The sequence below is a fragment of the Hyperolius riggenbachi genome, chromosome 10 (assembly GCF_040937935.1).
Source record: "Hyperolius riggenbachi isolate aHypRig1 chromosome 10, aHypRig1.pri, whole genome shotgun sequence".
Classification (NCBI taxonomy): Eukaryota; Metazoa; Chordata; class Amphibia; order Anura; family Hyperoliidae; genus Hyperolius; species Hyperolius riggenbachi.
The window spans coordinates 264,089,868-264,111,954 of record NC_090655.1 but is presented as its reverse complement, the minus strand read 5'-3'; the positions used below and the strand labels follow the sequence as shown (position 1 = coordinate 264,111,954).

At 43.2% G+C, this 22,087-nt stretch overlaps 1 protein-coding gene and 1 pseudogene across 1 annotated transcript; both read right to left on the bottom strand.

The window, feature by feature from the left end:
• Positions 1-22,087, bottom strand: part of LOC137535436 (zinc finger protein 850-like) — a 93,963-nt pseudogene that overhangs the window by 5,502 nt on the left and 66,374 nt on the right.
• Positions 1,331-21,100, bottom strand: LOC137535428 (gastrula zinc finger protein XlCGF66.1-like). Its single transcript, XM_068257262.1, has 7 exons — positions 21,082-21,100; positions 16,901-17,084; positions 16,639-16,773; positions 16,430-16,553; positions 13,319-13,416; positions 12,648-13,206; positions 1,331-1,363 (listed from the first exon to the last, which is right to left on the bottom strand). The coding sequence occupies exons 2-7, from the start codon at positions 16,994-16,996 to the stop codon at positions 1,356-1,358; spliced, it is 1,020 nt and encodes a 339-aa protein (XP_068113363.1). The 5' UTR covers positions 16,997-17,084; positions 21,082-21,100; the 3' UTR covers positions 1,331-1,355.

Sequence of the window (22,087 nt, the reverse complement as noted above, 5' to 3'; positions counted from 1 at the left end):
AGTCAGGTTATAAATCAACTGGAGTGCCTGGTATCAGCGAAGTCCATCCGTCCCGTTGCATAGTATGGTAATTAAGGAGCTCAGCTCTCTGGAAAGCAGAATTAAAGGAATACTATTGATTTACATATTTTTTTCAATTGACACAGGAATTGTTTGGGAAGTGCTGCTAAGTACTGGTGTTTACATTTTAGTAGCAACTTCTTTGTTTACTGTTAGCAAAATACTTTCAAACTTTACTGACGCCAAAACTGAGCCATGAGGAGAGGGGAAATTCCCCTCACACTTGATCAGTTAACTCTATGGGCCTGATTCACAAAGCGGTGATAACTCAGTTATCACGCCTAAAAGACTTTAGGCGTGATAACCTTTGCACCGCTGAGTTAGCACTGCTTTGTGCTGGTTATCGTGTGCAAAGTCCTGCGCGCAAAATTTTGTGCGCGCAATCGCGCAATTCCGCGCGCAGCGCCCATAGGGCTTAATGGGCGCATGCCGCGCACTGCACCCTGCGCCGCGTGATTGCGCGCAGAATTTCGCGCGAGTTTCATTTTATCGCGCCTAAACTGAGTTTAGGCGTGATAAAGGGCTTTTCACAGGCGTGAAAACACTTTGCACCGCTTTGTGAATCAGGCCCTATGTGTAGCTCTGTGTGTGACAGAGAGAGAGAGCTCCCAACAGCTGCAGCTCCTGTGTCCTGTGTTTCTGACTGATGTGTCTGAAGAGAGCAGAGGAAATGTAACTAATTGTCACAGCTTTTCATACTGTTTTTGCTTTCAGAGTTTGATATGTTTGATATTTGCTTTCTGTAGTCTGATATGCAACTCTGGCTGTGCATTGAAGCAGACACCCCTTCTGCAATTGATTTGTCCCAATATAGCTAAATCCTACCCTCAATAAATTACAGTTTTTGCCTCTGATATTTAACATGAAAAGTAGGAAAATGTTTACACAGCTACTTAGACATTATTTGCACACTGTCATTTTAGACCACTTGGGTATTGATAGTATTCCTTTAAGTGATATCATCTACTTTTTTTAACACAAGGTCTATGGAGAAAAAAATATGCTCTTTATTTTAAATAACTGATATGTGATTAATGGTAAATTATAATTTTCACTAAACTGCCCCTTTAAAACAAAACAAAAAAGTATTTGTCTTGAGGAATGCCAAATAAACTATATAAAAGGAACACAATTATGCAACGAGTAAAAGTTTATCTCAGATCCACTTTAATAAATGTTACTGTGAGGTATAGTAGCGGTTCACAGTCTGTTTTGTTCTTCGAGGGAGGGGAGTCCACCAGCTTTCTTCCTTTTAAATGCATTTTAATACTTTTTATCCTTGTTGGTGCCTCTGTTTACGTATCTGCAAATGAGAAATCAATACATTTTTTTAAAGGGATATTGCAACAAAAATAGTGCCCCTGGGGGTTCTTACCCTCGGCTATTTCCACCAGAACCCATCAGAAAGCCACTACTGTGCTTGCGCTGGAGCCGGGTAGGTAAATATTTACATTGCCGCTGTTCGGGGGCTGCCAGCCGGGATCCCGGAGGGTGAAGAGGATGGAGGAACCCTCATTAGGAACCAGAGGCATCCCCCCTCCCCAGGTAAGTACCCCCCAGGGGAAGTTTTCTTTATTACGGATTTACTTCAAAAGCATTCTGCTATTTGGGAACAGCTACACCTGGTGGAAAAGTTTATAATCACATTAATTATAATTAGTTAAAAATATCAAATATCGAATTGAATTACTAGCCAATAATTTAATGCATGATAGCAATGTATTTACATTTACTTATTTTATATATGGACAGTTGTATTTAATATGAAGTACCGTATATTCCGGCGTATAAGACGACTGGGCGTATAAGACGACCCCCCAACTTTTAAAGTTAAAACATAGAGTGTGGGATATACTCGCCGTATAAGACTACCCCTCTTCCAACGCACAGCAAATTAAAAAAAATAAAATAAAAAATCATATACTGGTGCTATGTATGGACAGATACTGGTGCTGTACTGTATGTGGTACCCAGTATATAACAGTATATAGGCAATGGACTGGTTGGATTGGTCAACTCTCCCTCTCCCTAAGTGGATTGGTCAGCTCTCCTTGTCTCCCTGTTTATCAGAGCGGTATGGAAGAATAGATTGCACTGTGCCCATAAAACACGCCTCTTTCACCCTACTGGCCCACCCTTGTATGCTATTTGCCTCCTCCTCTGCCACTCAGATCTCGCACCTGTGCGCCTGCACCGCTCCACTTCAGTCCTTAGCAGCGAGGTCTAAGAGGCGGTAACACCCGGCATCAATGACACCCGGCGTATAAGACGACCCCTGACTTTTCAGAAGGTTTTCAAGAGTTAAAAAATAGTCTTATTGCAGGAATATACAGTATAAAAGACTGCTATTTAATAAGCCAAGACCTCTGATGACATTTAGAAAGAGTTAGCACCACTTGAGATACAGATGGGGAGGAATTCCAAATCAGGAAACAAAATGTGTGGTGACATACAGTCATTTCAATCCACAGGACAAGGGAACATGTTTCCAGATCAATTAATAAACAATATGTCTGCTGACACACATGTATTAATGACGTAAACTAGCCCGATAAATGGAAATGTCAAAATGTGGGGAATTTATAAATAAGACAAATGATCTAGAAAAAAATCTCAACAAGCTGCACCAAACATAATTATATTACCCACAATTCCTGAATGTGTTACTCAACTACAATTTCCTGGGATTGCTTCAGAAAAATCCAGAAGTGTTACATAGAAAAAAAACAAGTGATCCTGCAGTGCTCTGCAACATCGGTATGCTCCTGTGAGGAAATTATATCTCTGTAAACACTTTCGATACAGCACCTCTTACTGTGACCAATCTGTGTACAGTAATGTACAGTGACCATTATCAGCTTATTACAGGCCGGTAACACTAAGTCACCCCTACTGTGACCAATCTGTGTACAGTAATGTACAGTGACCATTATCAGCTTATTACAGGCCGGTAACACTAAGTCACCCCTACTGTGACCAATCTGTGTACAGTAATGTACAGCGACCATTATCAGCTTATTACAGGCCAGTAACACTAAGTCACCTCTACTGTGACCAATCTGTGTACAGTAATGTACAGTGACCATTATCAGCTTATTACGGGCCAGTAACACTAAGTCACTCCCTACTGTGACCAATCTGTGTACAGTAATGTACAGTGACCATTATCAGCTTATTACAGGCCGGTAACACTAAGTCACCCCTACTGTGACCAATCTGTGTACAGTAATGTGCAGTGACCATTATCAGCTTATTACAGGCCAGTAACACTAAGTCACCCCTACTGTGACCAATCTGTGTACAGTAATGTACAGTGACCATTATCAGCTTATTACAGGCCGGTAACACTAAGTCACCCCTACTGTGACCAGTCTGTGTACAGTAATGTACAGTGACCATTATCAGCTTATTACAGGCCAGTAACACTAAGTCACCCCTACTGTGACCAATCTGTGTACAGTAATGTACACTGACCATTATCAGCTTATTACAGGCCAGTAACACTAAGTCACCCCTACTGTGACCAATCTATATACAGTAATGTACAGTGACCATTATCAGCTTATTACAGGCCAGTAACACTAAGTCACCCCTACTGTGACCAATCTGTGTACAGTAATGTACAGTGACCATTATCAGCTTATTACAGGCCGGTAACACTAAGTCACCCCTACTGTGACCAATCTGTGTACAGTAATGTACAGTGACCATTATCAGCTTATTACAGGCCAGTAACACTAAGTCACACCTACTGTGACCAATCTGTGTACAGTAATGTACAGTGACCATTATCAGCTTATTACAGGCCAGTAACACTAAGTCACCCCTACTGTGACCAATCTGTGTACAGTAATGTACAGTGACCATTATCAGCTTATTACGGGCCAGTAACACTAAGTCACTCCCTACTGTGACCAATCTGTGTACAGTAATGTACAGTGACCATTATCAGCTTATTACAGGCCGGTAACAATAAGTCACCCCTACTGTGACCAATCTGTGTACAGTAATGTGCAGTGACCATTATCAGCTTATTACAGGCCAGTAACACTAAGTCACCCCTACTGTGACCAATCTGTGTACAGTAATGTACAGTGACCATTATCAGCTTATTACAGGCCGGTAACACTAAGTCACCCCTACTGTGACCAGTCTGTGTACAGTAATGTACAGTGACCATTATCAGCTTATTACAGGCCAGTAACACTAAGTCACTCCTACTGTGACCAATCTGTGTACAGTAATGTACACTGACCATTATCAGCTTATTACAGGCCAGTAACACTAAGTCACCCCTACTGTGACCAATCTATATACAGTAATGTACAGTGACCATTATCAGCTTATTACAGGCCAGTAACACTAAGTCACCCCTACTGTGACCAATCTGTGTGCAGTAATGTACAGTGACCAGTATCAGCTTATTACAGGCTGGTAACACTAAGTCACCCCTACTGTGACCAATCTGTGTACAGTAATGTACAGTGACCATTATCAGCTTATTACAGGCCAGTAACACTAAGTCACCCTTACTGTGACCAATCTGTGTACAGTAATGTACAGTGGCCATTATCAGCTTATTACAGGCCAGTAACACTAAGTCACCCCTACTGTGACCAATCAGTGTATAGTAATGTACAGTGACCATTATCAGCTTATTACAGGCCAGTAACACTAAGTCACCCCCTACTGTGGCAAATCTGTGTACAGTAATGTACAGTGACCATTATCAGCTTATTACTGTCAGTAACACTAATTCACCCCCAACTGTGGCCAATCTGTGTACAATAATGTACAGTGACCATTATCAGCTTATTACAGGCCAGTAACACTAAGTCACCCCTACTGTGACCAACCTGTGTACAGTAATGTATAGTGACCATTATCAGCTTATTACAGGCCAGTAACACTAAGTCACCCCTACTGTGACTAATCTGTGTACAGTAATGTACAGTGGCCATTATCAGCTTATTACAGGCCAGTAACACTAAGTCACCCCTACTGTGACCAATCTGTGTACAGTAATGTACAGTGACCATTATCAGCTTATTACAGGCCAGTAACACTAAGTCACCCCTACTGTGACCAATCTGTGTACAGTAATGTACAGTGGCCATTATCAGCTTATTACAGGCCAGTAACACTAAGTCACCCCTACTGTGACCAATCAGTGTATAGTAATGTACAGTGACCATTATCAGCTTATTACAGGCCAGTAACACTAAGTCACCCCCTACTGTGGCAAATCTGTGTACAGTAATGTACAGTGACCATTATCAGATTATTACAGGCTGGTAACACTAAGTCACCCCCTACTGTGGCAAATCTGTGTACAGTAATGTACAGTGACCATTATCAGCTTATTACTGTCAGTAACACTAATTCACCCCCAACTGTGGCCAATCTGTGTACAATAATGTACAGTGACCATTATCAGCTTATTACAGGCCGGTAACACTAAGTCACCCCTACTGTGACCAATCTATGTACAGTAATGTACACTGACCATTATCAGCTTATTACAGGCAAGAAACACTAAGTCACCCCTACTGTGACCAATCTGTGTGCTGTAATGTACAGTGACCATTATCAGCTTATTACAGGCCAGTAACACTAAAGGCCCATACACACGTCGGATTTGCGCGAACGACGGGTCGTTTGAACGTTCCGTCGTTCGCACGTTTCCGCATGAAATCCGGCGTGTGTACAGACTATCGTTCGGGAGATAAGACTGGTTACCAGCGATCCGCCTCATGCGGAAACGTGCGAACGACGGAACGTTCAAACGACCCGTCGTTCGCGCAAATCCGACGTGTGTATGGGCCTTAAGTCACCCCTACAGTGACCAATCTGTGTGCAGTTATGTACAGTGACCATTATCAGCTTATTACAGGCTGATAACACTAAGTCACCCCTACTGTGACCAATTTGTGTGCAGTAATGTACAGTGACCATTATCAGCATATTATTGTCACTGGACACAATGTGGTTGTGTCAAGATGCAAGTCTTAATTTTAACATATTCTGCAATGTAGATATGGATTTCTCTGGAATGCAAGATAATAATTATCCAGTGTTTGATATCTGTGAATACCAGAGAACCTGATGAATCCAAAATTGTTATCCTATTCAGTGTTGGATTTCTGCCTCTAATGAGAGGGGTGAAACTGGATCAGATGGCAGAGTCTGCCCTTCTCTCATTATGATCTCCACCCCAGGAGAAAGGGGGTTGAAAGTGTGAACACACAGACTGTCAGGGTCCTTACATGCTACTTCAGCCCTGGATCCCAACCATCTCAGAACCATTTGCTGGCCTGTTTGGACTCCAGAGGCCATATGCAATTCCCAGTTTAGCCTATGAGACAATTTTTCATCTTCGATTTAAATTACTTTTTTGTACTTAGCAATAAATAAGTACCAAAAAGTAGGAAAAAAAGTACCATCAAAATTATTTTGAGTATTTCTTACTGGTGGTTCAAAAGGCATTTAAGTAGACCCAAATAAAAAATACAAGATTTCAGAAATAAAATCTATTTTCTAAATTATAATAATAAATAGCAGCCTTTTTTCAGCTGCATGATGACAAATATAAAATATTTTACATTTATTGGAGGAACCCCTCCCTTCCTTTCATATTGCTGAGACAGAATCCGGCAGACTGGTGGAGGAGGAGGTGTCCGGCAAAGGAGGAATTTCTAATGGCAGCCACCTGTATAACCCTAGTTATAAAAAGAGAAGGGTGAAAAGCATGCACTGAAATGCTCATAGGCTTGAAAGGAGTGTTTATTTATCTTTGTATGTGTCAGAGTGGTGCAACTAAATATTTTTAATTAAAAAAATGTTTGGTTTGGGTCCGCTTTAAAAGTTGTGAAAATATCCCCTAGAAGAAAACCAGGGCTGTGAAGTCAGTACAAAAATCTTCCGACTACAACTCCAACTCCTCAGTTTATGAAACCACGACTCCAACTCCAACTCCGACTCCGGGTGCCCAATATCGCCCCGACTCCAACTCCTCGACTCCGACTCCACAGCCCTGGAGAAAACTCAGGTGAATTGCGCATAAACCCAGAACTACTTTTAACCTGCCTGGCGTTCTGATTCCCACGGCCCTACGGCCGCGGAAACGTTTTTTGCAAAAAAAATTTTAAATTTATCATGTAGCTAGCCTAGCGCTAGCTACATGATTCACCCCTCCCTGCGGCGTCCCTCCCACCCCTCTGATCCCCGCCGGCGCAATCACCCGTCCGGAAATCCCGTTCTAAACGGGATATCCAGGAGGGCTTCCCCCGTCGCCATGGTGATGACCGCCATGACCCCTCTGCCGATCCACCCCTCAGCGCTGCCTGGCACTGATTGGCCAGGCAGCGCACGGGGTCTAGGGGGGGGGTAGGCTGTATTGCGACGGATCAGCGGCGAGCAGGCACAAAAAAAATTATTCAAATCGGCCCAGCGGGCCCTGAGCGGCGACCTCCGGCGTCTCTGGATAAGCCTAGCTCGTCCAGAACGCCAGGGAGGTTAAACTATTAACAAAGGACTTTCTACCAACTTTCTGTGTTTATACCTCATTACAGGCACACTGTGCAGTCACATTACACACATCAAACCCCTATTACTTCTCACATTCCCTGTGTACATAGTGTGTTTATACCACATTACAGGCACACTGTGCAGTCACATTACACACACCACACCCCCTATTACTTTTCACATTCCCTGTGTACATAGTGTGTTTATACCTCATTACAGGCACACTGTGCAGTCACATTACACATCACTTCCCAATTACTTCTCACATTCCCTGTGTACATAGGGTGTTTATACCTCATTACAGGCACACTGTGCAGCCACATTACACACATCACATCCCTATTACTTCTCACATTCCCTGTGTACATAGTGTGTGTATACCTCTATACAGACACACTGTGCAGTCATATTACACACATCACACCCCTATTACTTCTCACATTCCCTATGTACATAGTGTGTTTATACCTCATTATAGGCGCACTGTGCAGTCACATTACACACATCACACCCCTATTACCTCTCACATTCCCTGTGTACATAGTGTGTTTATACCTCATTACAGGCACACTGTGCAGTCACATTACACACATCACACCCCTATTAATTCTCACATTTCCTGTGTACATAGTGTGTTTATACCTCATTACAGGCACACTGTGCAGTCACATTACACATCACACCCCTATTACTTCTCACATTCCCCTGTGTACATAGTGTGTTTATACCTCATTATAGGCGCACTGTGCAGTCACATTACACACATCACACCCCTATTACTTCTCACATTCCCTTGGTACCTAGTGTGTTTATACCTCATTATAGGCGCACTGTGCAGTCACATTACACACATCACACCCGTATTACTTCTTACATTCCCGGGGGAAAATTGTGTGTTTATACCTCATTACAGGCACACTGTGCAGTCACATTACACATCACACCCCTATTACTTCTCACATTCCCCTGTGTATATAGTGTGCTTATACCACATTACAGGCACACTGTGCAGTCATATTACACACATCACATCCCTATTACTTCTCACATTCCCTGTGCACATAGTGTGTTTATACCTCATTACAGGCGCACTGTGCAGACACATTACACACATCACACTCCTATTACACTCCTATTACGAACTATTATGAAACCACGACTCCAACTCCGACTCCGGGTGCCCAATATTGCCCTGACTCCTCGACTCCGACTCCACAGCCCTGGAGAAAACTCAGGTGAATTGCACATAACCCAGAACTACTTTTAACCTGCCTGGCGTTCTGTTTCCCACGGCCCTGCGGGCGCGGGAACGTTTTTTGCAAAAAAAAAAATTAAATTTATCCCCCCTCACTGCGGCGTCCCTCCCACCCCTCCGATCCCCGCCGGCGCAATCACCCGTCCGGAAATCACATTCTAAACGGGATTTCCAGGAGGGCTCCCCCCGTCGCCATGGTGACGACCGCCATGACGTCACAGGGAGTCCCGATCCACCCCTTAGCGCTGTCTGGCACTGATTGGCCAGGCAGCGCACGGGGTCTGGGGGGGGGGATTGTATCGTGGCGGGTAGCGGCGGAACGGCGGCGAGGATCAGGCACAACACGCATGCTTGCTGCGTGTTTTAAAAAAAAATTATTAAAATCGGCCCAGCGGGGCCTGAGCCGCGACCTCCGGCATCCAGGGAGGTTAAAATATTAACAAAGGACTTTCTACCAACTTACTGTGTTTATACCTCATTACAGGCACACTGTGCAGACACATTACACACATCACACCCCAATTACTTCTCACATTCCCTGTGTACATAGTGTGTTTATACCTCATTACAGGCACACTGTGCAGTCACATTACACACATCACACCCCTATTACTTCTCACATTCCCTGTGTACATAGTGTGTTTATACCTCATTACAGGTACACTGTGCAGGCACATTACACATCTCACCCCTATTACCTCTCACGTTCCCTGTGTACATAGTGTGTTTATACCTCATTACAGGCACACTGTGCAGTCACATTACACATCACACCCCTATTACTTCTCACATTCCCTGTGTACATAGTGTGCTTATACCTCATTACAGGCACACTGTGCAGTCACATTACACATCACACCCCTATTACTTCTCACATTCCTTGTGTACATAGTGTGTTTACACCTCATTACAGGCACACTGTGCAATCACATTACACACATCACACCACTATTACTTCTCACATTCCCTGTGTACATAGTGTGCTTATACCTCATTACAGGCACACTGTGCAGCCACATTACACATCACACACCTATTACTTCTCACATTCCCTGTGTACCTAGTGTGTTATACCTCGTTACAGGCACACTGTGCAGTCACATTACACACATCACACCCCTATTACCTCTCACATTCCTTGCGTAGTGTGTTTATACCTTATTACAGGCACACTGTGCAGTCACATTACACACATCACACCCATATTACTTCTCACATTCCCTGTGTACATAGTGTGTTTATACCTCAATACAGGCACACTGTGCAGTCACACTACACACATCACACCCCTATTACTTCTCACATTCCTTGTACATAGTGTGTTTATACCTCATTACAGGCACACTGTGCAGTCACATTACACACATCACACCTCTATTACTTCTCACATTCCCTGTGTACATAGTGTGTTTATACCTCATTACAGGCACACTGTGCAGTCACATTACACATCACACCCCTATTACTTCTCACATTCCCTGTGTACATAGTGTGTTTATACCTCATTACAGACACACTGTGCAGTCTCATTACACACACCACACCCCTATTACTTCTCACATTCCCTGTGTACATAGTGTGTTTATACCGCATTACAGGCACACAGTGCAGTCACATTACACACATCACACCCCTATTACTTCTCACATTCCCTGTGTACATAGTGTGTTTCTACCTCATTACAGGCACACTGTGCAGTCACATTACACACATCACACACCTATTACTTCTCACATTCCCTGTGTACATAGTGTGTTTATACCTCATTACAGGCACACTGTACAGTCACATTACACACATCACACCCCTATTACTCCTCACATTCCCTGTGTACATAGTGTGTTTATACCTCATTACAGACACACTGTGCAGTCACACTACACATCACACCCCTATTACCTCTCACATTACCTGTGTACATAGAGTGTTTATACCTCATTACAGGTACACTGTGCTGTCTCATTACACACACCACACCCCTATTACTTCTCACATTCCCTGTGTACATAGTGTGTTTATACCGCATTACAGGCACACCGTGCAGTCACATTACACATCACACCCCTATTACTTCTCACATTCCCTGTGTACATAGTGTGTTTATTCCTCATTACAGGCACACTGTGCATTCACATTACATATCACACCCCTATTACTTCTCACATTCCCTGTGTACATAGTGTGTTTATACCTCATTACAGGCACACTGTGCATTCACATTACACACATCACACCCCTATTACTTCTCACATTCCCTGTGTACATAGTGTGTTTATACCTCATTACAGTCACACTGAGCAGTCACATTACACACATCACACTCCCATTACTTCTCACATTCCCTGTGTACATAGTGTGTTTATACCTCATTACAGGCACACTGTGCTGTCACATTACACACATCACACCCCTATTACTTCTCACATTCCCTGTGTACATAGTGTGTTTATACCTCATTACAGGCACACTGTGCAGTCACATTACACACATCACACCCCTATTACTTCTCACATTCCCTGTGTACATAGTGTGTTTATACCTCATTACAGGCACACTGTGCAGTCCCATTACACACATCACACCCCTGTTACTTCTCACATTCCCTGTGTACATAGTGTGTTTATTCCTCATTACAGGCACACTGTGCAGTCACATTACACACATCACACCCCTATTACTCCTCACATTCCCTGTGTACATAGTGTGTTTATACCTCATTATAGGCACACTGTGCAGTCACATTACACACATCATACCCCTATTACTTCTCACATTCCCTGTATACATAGTGTGTTTATACCTCATTACAGGCACACTGTGCAGTCACATTACACACATCACACCCCTATTACTTCTCACATTCCCTGTGTACATAGTGTGTTTATATCTCATTACAAGCACACTGTGCAGTCACATTACACATCACACCCTATTACTCCTCACATTCCCTGTGTACATAGTGTGTTTATATCTCATTACAGGCACACTGTGCAGTCACATTACACATCACACCCCTATTACTTCTCACATTCCATGTGTACATAGTGTGCTTATACCTCATTACAGGCACACTGTGCAGTCACATTACACACATCATACCCATATTACTTCTCATATTCCATGTATACATAGTGTGTTTATACCTCATTACAGGCACACTGTGCAGTCACATTACACACATCACACCCTATTACTCCTCACATTCCCTGTGTACATAGTGTGTTTATACCTCATTATAGGCACACTGTGCAGTCACATTACACTCATCACACCCCTATTACTTCTCACATTCCCTGTGTACATAGTGTGTTTATACCTCATTACATGCACACTGTGCAGTCACATTACACACATCACACCCCTATTACTTCTCACATTCCCTGTGTACATAGTGTGTTTATACCTCATTACAGGCACACTATGCAGTCACATTACACACATCTCACCCCTATTACGTCTCACATTCCCTGTGTACATAGTGTGTTTATACCTCATTACATGCACACTGTGCAGTCACATTACACACATCACACCCCTATTACTTCTCACATTCCCTGTGTACATAGTGTGTTTATACCTCATTACAGGCACACTGTGCAGTCACATTACACATCACACCCCCATTACTTCTCACATTCCCTGTGTACATAGTGTGTTTATACCTCATTATAGGCACACTGTGCAGTCACATCACACACATCACACCCCTTTTACTTCTCACATTTCCTGTCTTCATGTGATCTATACTGTACCCAGGTCGTAGTATTTTGAATTTCTAATGTTTATCACTCACCAATGCTTATACCTGTAATAATGTCTTCCTTCTTAGATGCTCCCATCATGTCATCCTCCTCCATAGACTGCTGATCACTCCTCACATACGTCTCTTCTTCCTCTTTAATGGTCCTCATCATGTCACCCTCCTCCATAGACTGCCGATCACTCCTCACATTTGTCTCGTTTTCTTCCTCTTTAATTGTCCTCATCATGTCACCCTCCTCAGTAAACTGCTGATCACTCCTCACATATGTCTCTTCTTCTTCCTTTTTAATTGTCCTCATTACGTCACCGTCCTCCATAGACTGTTGAACACGCCTCACATTTGTCTCTTCTTCTTCCTCTCTAATTGTCCTCATCATGTAATCATCCTTTATAGACTGCTGATCACTCCTCATATTCATCTCTTCTTTAATTGTCTCCTTCATATCACCCTCCTCCATAGGCTGCTGATCACTCCTCACATAGGTCTCTTCTTTAATTGTCCCTTTCATGTCACCCTCCATCATAGACTGCTGATCACTTGTCAAATATATCTCTTCCTCTTCCTCTTTAACCACAGCATTTACGTGCATCAGTTCTCCACCCTAAGCGCACAAAATAAATAGCAATTTATAATGTGAGCACAGATAACAGCATTTGCAGGAGGAAATAATGTCACACAGTTTGGGGTCATTAATGACCCTCAGTTCCACCTACCTGAAAATGGTGGGGGATGGAGGGATCTTCCTGTGGATCATTCTGGGAATAAAGAGGACCTGCACATCTCTCTGGTGGGTTCCTGTTACTGGATACACCTGTAGGAAACACACACACTGACTGAATACATTGTCTCTATGTGTTTATCAGATGATGGGGGATCTAGATATACAATCCTGGGAATAAAGAGGACCTGTACATCTCTATGGTGGGTTTCTGTTACTGGATACATCTATAGGAAGCACACACACTGACTCAGGGCTCACTTCACTAAGCATTACTGCATTTAGTAAAGCAGAAAACAGCTATTTTTATGAACATCTTTTCACATGTCAATTCAGTAAGGCTGCTGCCACGTTAAAGAGTAAAATTACTGACTACTGAGGAAAGCTACAAATTTGTGCAGTAAATAGTTCAATAAATGTAAATTCACAAAGACTAACGTATTCAGTAAAACAAGTAAAATGTTTTAACAATTGACCAGTTCTGCACCACGGCTACGTGTATCTATGCCCCTGTGGACTTTACTTCAGCACCAGGGGCATAGATAAATGTATTTATTCGTTTAGCTTGCCATTCCAGATTGCCACGCTGCCTTTCATTTACGTCGTAATCGAGCCAATCCGTGATCAGTGCATGGGAACATCTGTTTCCAAAACCCGATCACAGTGCCTGTAATGAATGAAAAGCCGGTGTCAGCGAGATGCCGGCAGTTCATTAAGTGAAAGTAAACAGTTACATTTCATAGTTCCATGTACTGTTTACAGTACTCGGCAATTAAGTGTAACACCCTCTTGTGGTCAAAAGGTAAATATGAACCCACATACATTTTTATACATATCAATACATACATTTTTATTGAATATAACTCCTTACACCCCTACCCTATAGTTGCCAAAATAAAACACTTGTAAAGAAAATGAAAAAAGAAAAAGAAAAAAAAACATGAAAAATAATGACACCATAAAAAATAATAATACATAAATAGTTACCTTATGGACTTTTTAATATGTATGTCATGAGGGTATATAACTGTTAATTTTCCAAATAAAGGTTTGTAATTAGTGATATAGTATTTAAAAAAATCACTAAATGAAAAAAAAATACACCTTTATTTACAGTTAAAATATTATCACAATACATTGTACTAGGGACAGAATTTAAACACTCTCATAACTGCAACAAATTGGCAAATAAAATGTGTGGGTTTTATCCACAGAAGCACGTTTTATTTTAAAACTGTAATGGCCGAAAACTGAAAAATAATGAAAATTTTTCATTTCTTTTTCTTATTATTCCCTTTAAAATGCATATCAAAATAAAATAATTCTTAGCAAAAAGTACTACCCAAAGAAAGCCTAATTTGTGTTGAAAAAAAAAAAACTAATATACAGATCATTATAGTGTGATAAGTAATAATTGGTGAATGAATAGGAGGAGCGTGATGTGAAAATATATTTCTGGCCCCCTGTTCTCTTCTCAATGCTCTATTACCCATTACACTTGCTGACACATACCCTTTTTCATTACCAATACCACTCATTGCAAATCTGTGTAAAAAATACCCCATAGTCCATTACTATCACGAGCACCATAGCCTCTACCCCCTATTGTGTACTTGTACACCCAACTTTTTATGCTATCTCCACAAAGCAATTTTTCATATGGTATGCTTTATGACATGTAATATATTAATATGCATCTTGTAACTGCAGCATTCACTATAGCATAATGTACTGTCTCTTGTCTACAGTTTTGTCCCCACTTTATTGCCTGATGAAGCGGGCTCAGCCTGCGAAACGCGTTGCACTTTTGGGGTACCATATAATAAATGTGAATACTATTATACAGACAGTCTTTCGTGTCTGCTTTATGGAGGTAAGTCCACCACTTCCTCCAAGCAAATTTTAAAGCTTTTATCCACTTTTATTCTGCTGGCGCCTCTGTTCTCCTACTTCAAAAGTGATGTGAAAATTGTTCTGTTTTTAGGGGGAAAAAACTGTGGTTGGGAAGTAGTTAAGACCTGGCTGGACCTGTCCATAACTAACAATCAGCATGAGGTAAAATTGTATACAAGGAAGACAGCCAATAGGAAGAGCCACCTAGTCCTGCTACTCACCCCATTTGGTCCAGTGCACTGCCGGGTGGGACATCATAAAGAAAAAAAAAATCAAGACCAGGAGAAGGAGACATTTAAAGATGATTCACTGTATCCCCTTAGATGTGAAGATCTGTATACTGATTATGAAGGAGAACAGAGGCGCCAAGAGGATAAAAGGAAGCTAAATGAGCTTAAAAACCTCTGGTGCCTGGCTCTTCTACTGACCACATATACTATTGCTCCGTTGTCATTACCTGATGAGGCGGGATCAAACCTGCGAAACGCGTTGCATATTTGGAGTTCATAAATAAAATATATTGACTGTCTTTACTACAGTCGTTGTGTGTCTACTTGGAGGAGGTAAGTCCACCACTACCTCCTCTATTTACCAAGGATTTGGTTTTTAAGCTCAATTAGCTTCCTTTTATCCTCTTGGCACCTCTGTTCTCCTGCATAATATTGAGTCCACCCTGGGTGGAGGGTTGAACCCCTTTTTCTCATCTACAGAGAGTGACTTCTTACTCCTGAGTGGGGTCAGGAAAATCTCCCCACCTGCCTTTACAGTGGTTGCCTAATGGTAACCCTGGTTTGTGAGTATTAACATTTACTCTCTCTAGTAACCATTGACCAGTACATATTACACTATTGGGGCTCTTGGTGTTCCTTGTTTTTATCTGTATACTGATGCACAGAAGAGGGCCCTCTTGTGACATGCATGCACATATAAAGGGAGACAGGAAGCCTTTTACTCTCTAGTAAGCTCATGCAGACACTTGTAAGAGAAGAATCTCAGCTAGCTGCAGTGACTACGCCACAGCTGGTGAGACTTCTACATTGGAAAAAAAAGTCTACAATACCAAATGTGGAATTTCATCAACCTCGTTTTTTTTCCCCTGGACAGCCTAGTTAATTGAGGTCATTGTCTCTTTGCGTTTATCAGTTAATGGGAGGATCTAGGAGGACCCTCCATACTGCTCTCTCCCCTATAATAAAGGAAAGTCTCCTCTTACCCGGAGATGTGAGAGGCGGCTGATTCTCCATCATGGTGTCCTTGTAGAGGTCCTGGTGTCTGTCTACATACTGCCCCTCCTCTTTGGAGAAATAGATGGTGACATCTTGACACCTCATAGGAACCTGACACACACAATGACACAGTTACCACCCAGACACACCCCTTGCTGTTACTGGATAATGTCCTATAATTCCCAGCACTGCTCACCTCTCCTGTCAGCAGCTCCACCATCTTCCTGATGATTTCTAGAATCTTTTGCTTGTTGTGTCCATCAGATATCAGTGAGTGAAACTGGGGCACCAGGATTGTCACATGATCACCAGACTTCACTGAAGAAAAACTCTGTATCAAAAGATAAATATCAAGATGTCACATGACTGTCCCAGAATCCTTCTCACCTTTCTGAGTAGGTGTGTTTTATTAATAGAGATAAGAGTAAAGCCATGTGATCTCCCAGAATCCTTCTCACCTCTCTAGTCAGCAGATAGATGATCTCCAGTGTAAGGTTGAATATTCTCTCGGTCATTTGATTCTGATCCTCATCCATCCTCACTGATGTGGTCATATGATCTGTACAGGATCTGTCAGGTGATCTGCCTTTTGATAGATAATAATCTCGAGCTCACTCCAACCTGAATTATCGCAAATTCTTTCTGTTTTAGGAAAGCAAATTTTTGTTTTTCTTAACATCTTAGTAAGGGGGCTTTTAGGACCATTGTAGTCCCTTACACACTCCAATGAGTTCTGGGTCACCATGAGCTCGCTGGTTAGTCTGTACCTCTCGGTTTACAAGCCCTACTCCATAGAGCCAAATTAATCCATGCCATGCACTGTTGAGGATCAAACAATCCGAAACAGTCTGTATGCATGTTGGATTATTATGGTTCTGTACAATTTAACAAGCTGACACATCATTGCATTCCAGCGGTTCTGGAGGTGTGTTTAGCTTCTAAGGGTACAATGGTTAATTTGCATATATTCAGCAGTGTTGCTCTGGGAGACATCTCGAGCTCACTCCAACCTGAATTATCGCAAATTCTTTCTGTTTTAGGAAAGGAAAATTTTTGTTTTTCTTAACATCTTAGTAAGGGGGCTTTTAGGACCATTGTAGTCCCTTACACACTCCAATGAGTTCTGGGTCACCATGAGCTCGCTGGTTAGTCTGTACCTCTCGGTTTACAAGCCCTACTCCATAGAGCCAAATTAATCCATGCCATGCACTGTTGAGGATCAAACAATCCGAAACAGTCTGTATGCATGTTGGATTATTATGGTTCTGTACAATTTAACAAGCTGACACATCATTGCATTCCAGCGGTTCTGGAGGTGTGTTTAGCTTCTAAGGGTACAATGGTTAATTTGCATATATTCAGCAGTGTTGCTCTGGGAGACATCTCGAGCTCACTCCAACCTGAATTATCGCAAATTCTTTCTGTTTTAGGAAAGGAAAATTTTTGTTTTTCTTAACATCTTAGTAAGGGGGCTTTTAGGACCATTGTAGTCCCTTACACACTCCAATGAGTTCTGGGTCACCATGAGCTCGCTGGTTAGTCTGTACCTCTCGGTTTACAAGCCCTACTCCATAGAGCCAAATTAATCCATGCCATGCACTGATGAGGATCAAACAATCCGAAACAGTCTGTATGCATGTTGGATTATTATGGCTCTGTACAATTTAACAAGCTGACACATCATTGCATTCCAGCGGTTCTGGAGGTGTGTTTAGCTTCTAAGGGTACAATGGTTAATTTGCATATATTCAGCAGTGGTGCTCTGGGAGACATCTCGAGCTCACTCCAACCTGAATTATCGCAAATTCTTTCTGTTTTAGGAAAGCAAATTTTTGTTTTTCTTAACATCTTAGTAAGGGGGCTTTTAGGACCATTGTAGTCCCTTACACACTCCAATGAGTTCTGGGTCACCATGAGCTTGCTGGTTAGTCTGTACCTCTCGGTTTACAAGCCCTACTCCATAGAGCCAAATTAATCCATGCCATGCACTGATGAGGATCAAACAATCCGAAACAGTCTGTATGCATGTTGGATTATTATGGCTCTGTACAATATAACAAGCTGACACATCATTGCATTCCAGCGGTTCTGGAGGTGTGTTTAGCTTCTAAGGGTACAATGGTTAATTTGCATATATTCAGCAGTGGTGCTCTGGGAGACATCTCGAGCTCACTCCAACCTGAATTATCGCAAATTCTTTCTGTTTTAGGAAAGCAAATTTTTGTTTTTCTTAACATCTTAGTAAGGGGGCTTTTAGGACCATTGTAGTCCCTTACACACTCCAATGAGTTCTGGGTCACCATGAGCTTGCTGGTTAGTCTGTACCACCTGATAGATAATAAGGGGAGGATAATCTAGGTTGTACAGTTGTCAGTGGTGAAACTACCAAAACAGGACCCCCCTCCCAGCTCTCCCTATTGCTGTCACTTGTGGGTGGTAGGGCCATCCAGAGTATCACAGTAAAGCATAAATTGATATATAGCTACCTGTGCACTATACTCACAGCGTGCTGCGGTCCTGTCCTCCATCTGCCTCCTCTCCAGCTGGCCTTCTCTCCTCACATCCACCTCCCACTGTTACCATTCCTGTGATGTTACAGCAGCGCTGGTAGTGGTAGATGGATGAGGATATGAGGAGAGGCAGAGACTGAGGCTAATGGGAGCAGAGGACTGGAGCACACTGTGACAGCTAGCTATAAACCAATGTATTGGAAAATCCTTCCTTTTACTACTCTGCATGGAGGTGGGGGAAGGGAGCAATGCTGGAGTGTGGACATGGCTATACTGGGAAAGAAATGGCATTGCTGGGGGAGGGGGGGGGGGGGGCATTACATGTTGGAGGATAATGGAAATGCTAGGGGGATACGGGGTGGGGGGGGGGAGCATGACTATACTGGATCCATGTCTGTACTAATCTCCATATCCATGTCTGTATTAATCCCCCCACTGCCCCCCCATACCTATGCATGTACTAATCTCCCCACTGCTCCCCAATACCCATGTCTGTACTAATCCCCCCCCCCCCACACACACACACCATAGTCCCCAACCGTCCTGTTTTCGTCGGGACTGACACGATTTGGGAGGGCTCTCCCGCTATCCCGCTATGACCCCCCAGTGTCCCGGCTGGCTGGGGGGTCAGATGCAGGGACGGACTGTTTGCGCAGGAAGGGAGGCAGCCAGTGAAAGGGAGCTGGTGGCAAAGCGGCGGAGAAGGGGGGAAGTCTCCCCCCCCCTTCTCTCACCTTGGTGCTCCCTTTCCTGGCTCTCCCTTCCGGATTGTGTCCCCTCCGATGGCGCAGCGGCAGAGTGACAGCGGGCGGGGAGGACTTACCGATGTCCTTCCAGCCGCCGGAGAGAGCTGTGATCTGTGCGCAGCAAGTCTGGTCTACTCAAGACCAGACTAGCTGCGCACAGATCACAGCTCCCTCTGCCGGCTGGAAGGACATCGGTAAGTCCTCCCCGCCCGCTGTCACTCTGCCGCTGCGCCATCGGAGGGGACACAATCCGGAAGGGAGAGCCAGGAAAGGGAGCCCCAAGGTGAGTGAAGGGGGGGGAGACTTCCCCCCTTCTCCGCCGCTTTGCCACCAGCTCCCTTTCACTGGCTGCCTCCCTTCCTGGGGGCACCTATACACCTGGCTGCATATACTGGGGAGACCTATACACCTGGCTACATATACTGGGGGCACCTATACACCTGGCTACATATACTGGGGCTACTATACACCTGGCTACATATACTGGGGGCACCTATACACCTGGCTACATATACTGGGGACATATACACCTGGCTACATATACTGGGGACACCTATACACCTGGCTACATATACTGGGGCCACTATACACCTGGCTACATATACTGGGGCCACTATACACCTGGCTACATATACTGGGGGCACCTATACACCTGGCTACATATACTGGGGACATATACACCTGCCTACATATACTGGGCATATATACACCTGGCTACATCTACTGGGGGCACCTATACACCTGGCTATACTGGGGGCACCTATACACCTGGCTACATATACTGGGGAGACCTATACACCTAGCTACATATACTGGGGAGACCTATACACCTAGCTATGTATACTGGGGAGACCTATACACCTGGCTGAATATACTGGGGAGACCTATACACCTGGCTGCATATACTGGGGAGACCTATACACCTGGCTACATATACTGGGGAGACCTATACACCTGGCTACATATACTGGGGAGATATTTTAAATTGATATATTACTAATTTTAAAATGTTAATATGAAGGAAAATGAACCAGGATAGAAAGGACCAGTGTGGTTTGAATTATAAAACCACATATTTTTCTTAGGAAATCTTTATGGTATGCGTGACTAGGGGTGTGACGGGGGCGTGATAAGGGGTGTGTCAGGGGTGTGGCTTAAGTGTCCCTCTTTCTCATCTCAAAATGTTGGGAGTTATGCACACACACACACTGCTCACCCATGTCTGTACTAATCCCCTCACTGCTCCCCAATACCCATGTCTGTACTAATCTCCCCACTGTACTAATTTCCCCCTTTGCAATGTAAACGTACAACCTGTGCAATGCCCAACAGGCATAAATTTGCTTGAAATGTGCTAGTTAAATGCAAGAATGACGCCATTACCTCTTTCATCAATGCCTTCTCTTCACTTCCTGATATCTTTTCCTGCTGTGTTACATCACTTCCTGCCTGTGTGATCGCCATCTTGTGTGGAATAAGCTAACTGCAGCCTCTGTTGTATCTCGTATACTCAGTATTATAATAATAATTATTATTATTTTATTTTCTGTTGCTAGACAAAATCCTTATATAAAGACATATCATATATAATATAATATCATGTGCTGGAGATGCGGAGCTGCCTTATGGAGGTGGCTCCATATGTCAGCTTCTTGCACCACTACAAGACCAAGAAGAAAAAGATCCTATAATGACTGCAGCAAACCACAAATTAAACAATCAAATTGACCTGTATTGATACAAAGCAGGGGAAAGGGAGAGAGAAATTCTCTTCTGGCCATGCTCCTCCTCCCACAGCCTATAGGATAACTGAAGTGAGAGGGATATGGAGGCTGCCATATTTATTTCCTTTTAATGAATACTAGTTGCCTGGCATCCCTGCTGGTCTATTTCGCTGCAGTAGAGTCTGAATAACACCAGAAACAAGCATGCAGCTAGTCGTGTCAGATCTGACATTAATGTCAGAAACACCTGACCTGGTGCATGCTTGTTCAGGGGCTATGGATAAAGTATTAGAGGCAGAGTATCAGCAGGAGAGCCAGGCAACTGGTAGTGCTTAGATAGCAAGCACTACCAGTTGCCTGGCTGTCCTACAGACCCTCAGTCTCTAATACTTTTAGCCATAACCCTGCACAGACATGCAGCAGATCAGGTTTTCTGACGTCATTGTCAGGTCTGACTGGATTAGCCATATGATTGTTTCGGGTGTGATTAAGACACTACTGCAGCCAAATAGATCAACAGGACTGCCAGACAACTGGTATTTTTTAAAATGAACCTTAACTGAGAGGGATATGGATGTTTCATTTTAAACAATCCCAGTTGCTGTCAGTCCTGCTGATCTCTTTCGCTGCAGTAGTGGCTGAATCACACACCTGAAACAAGCATG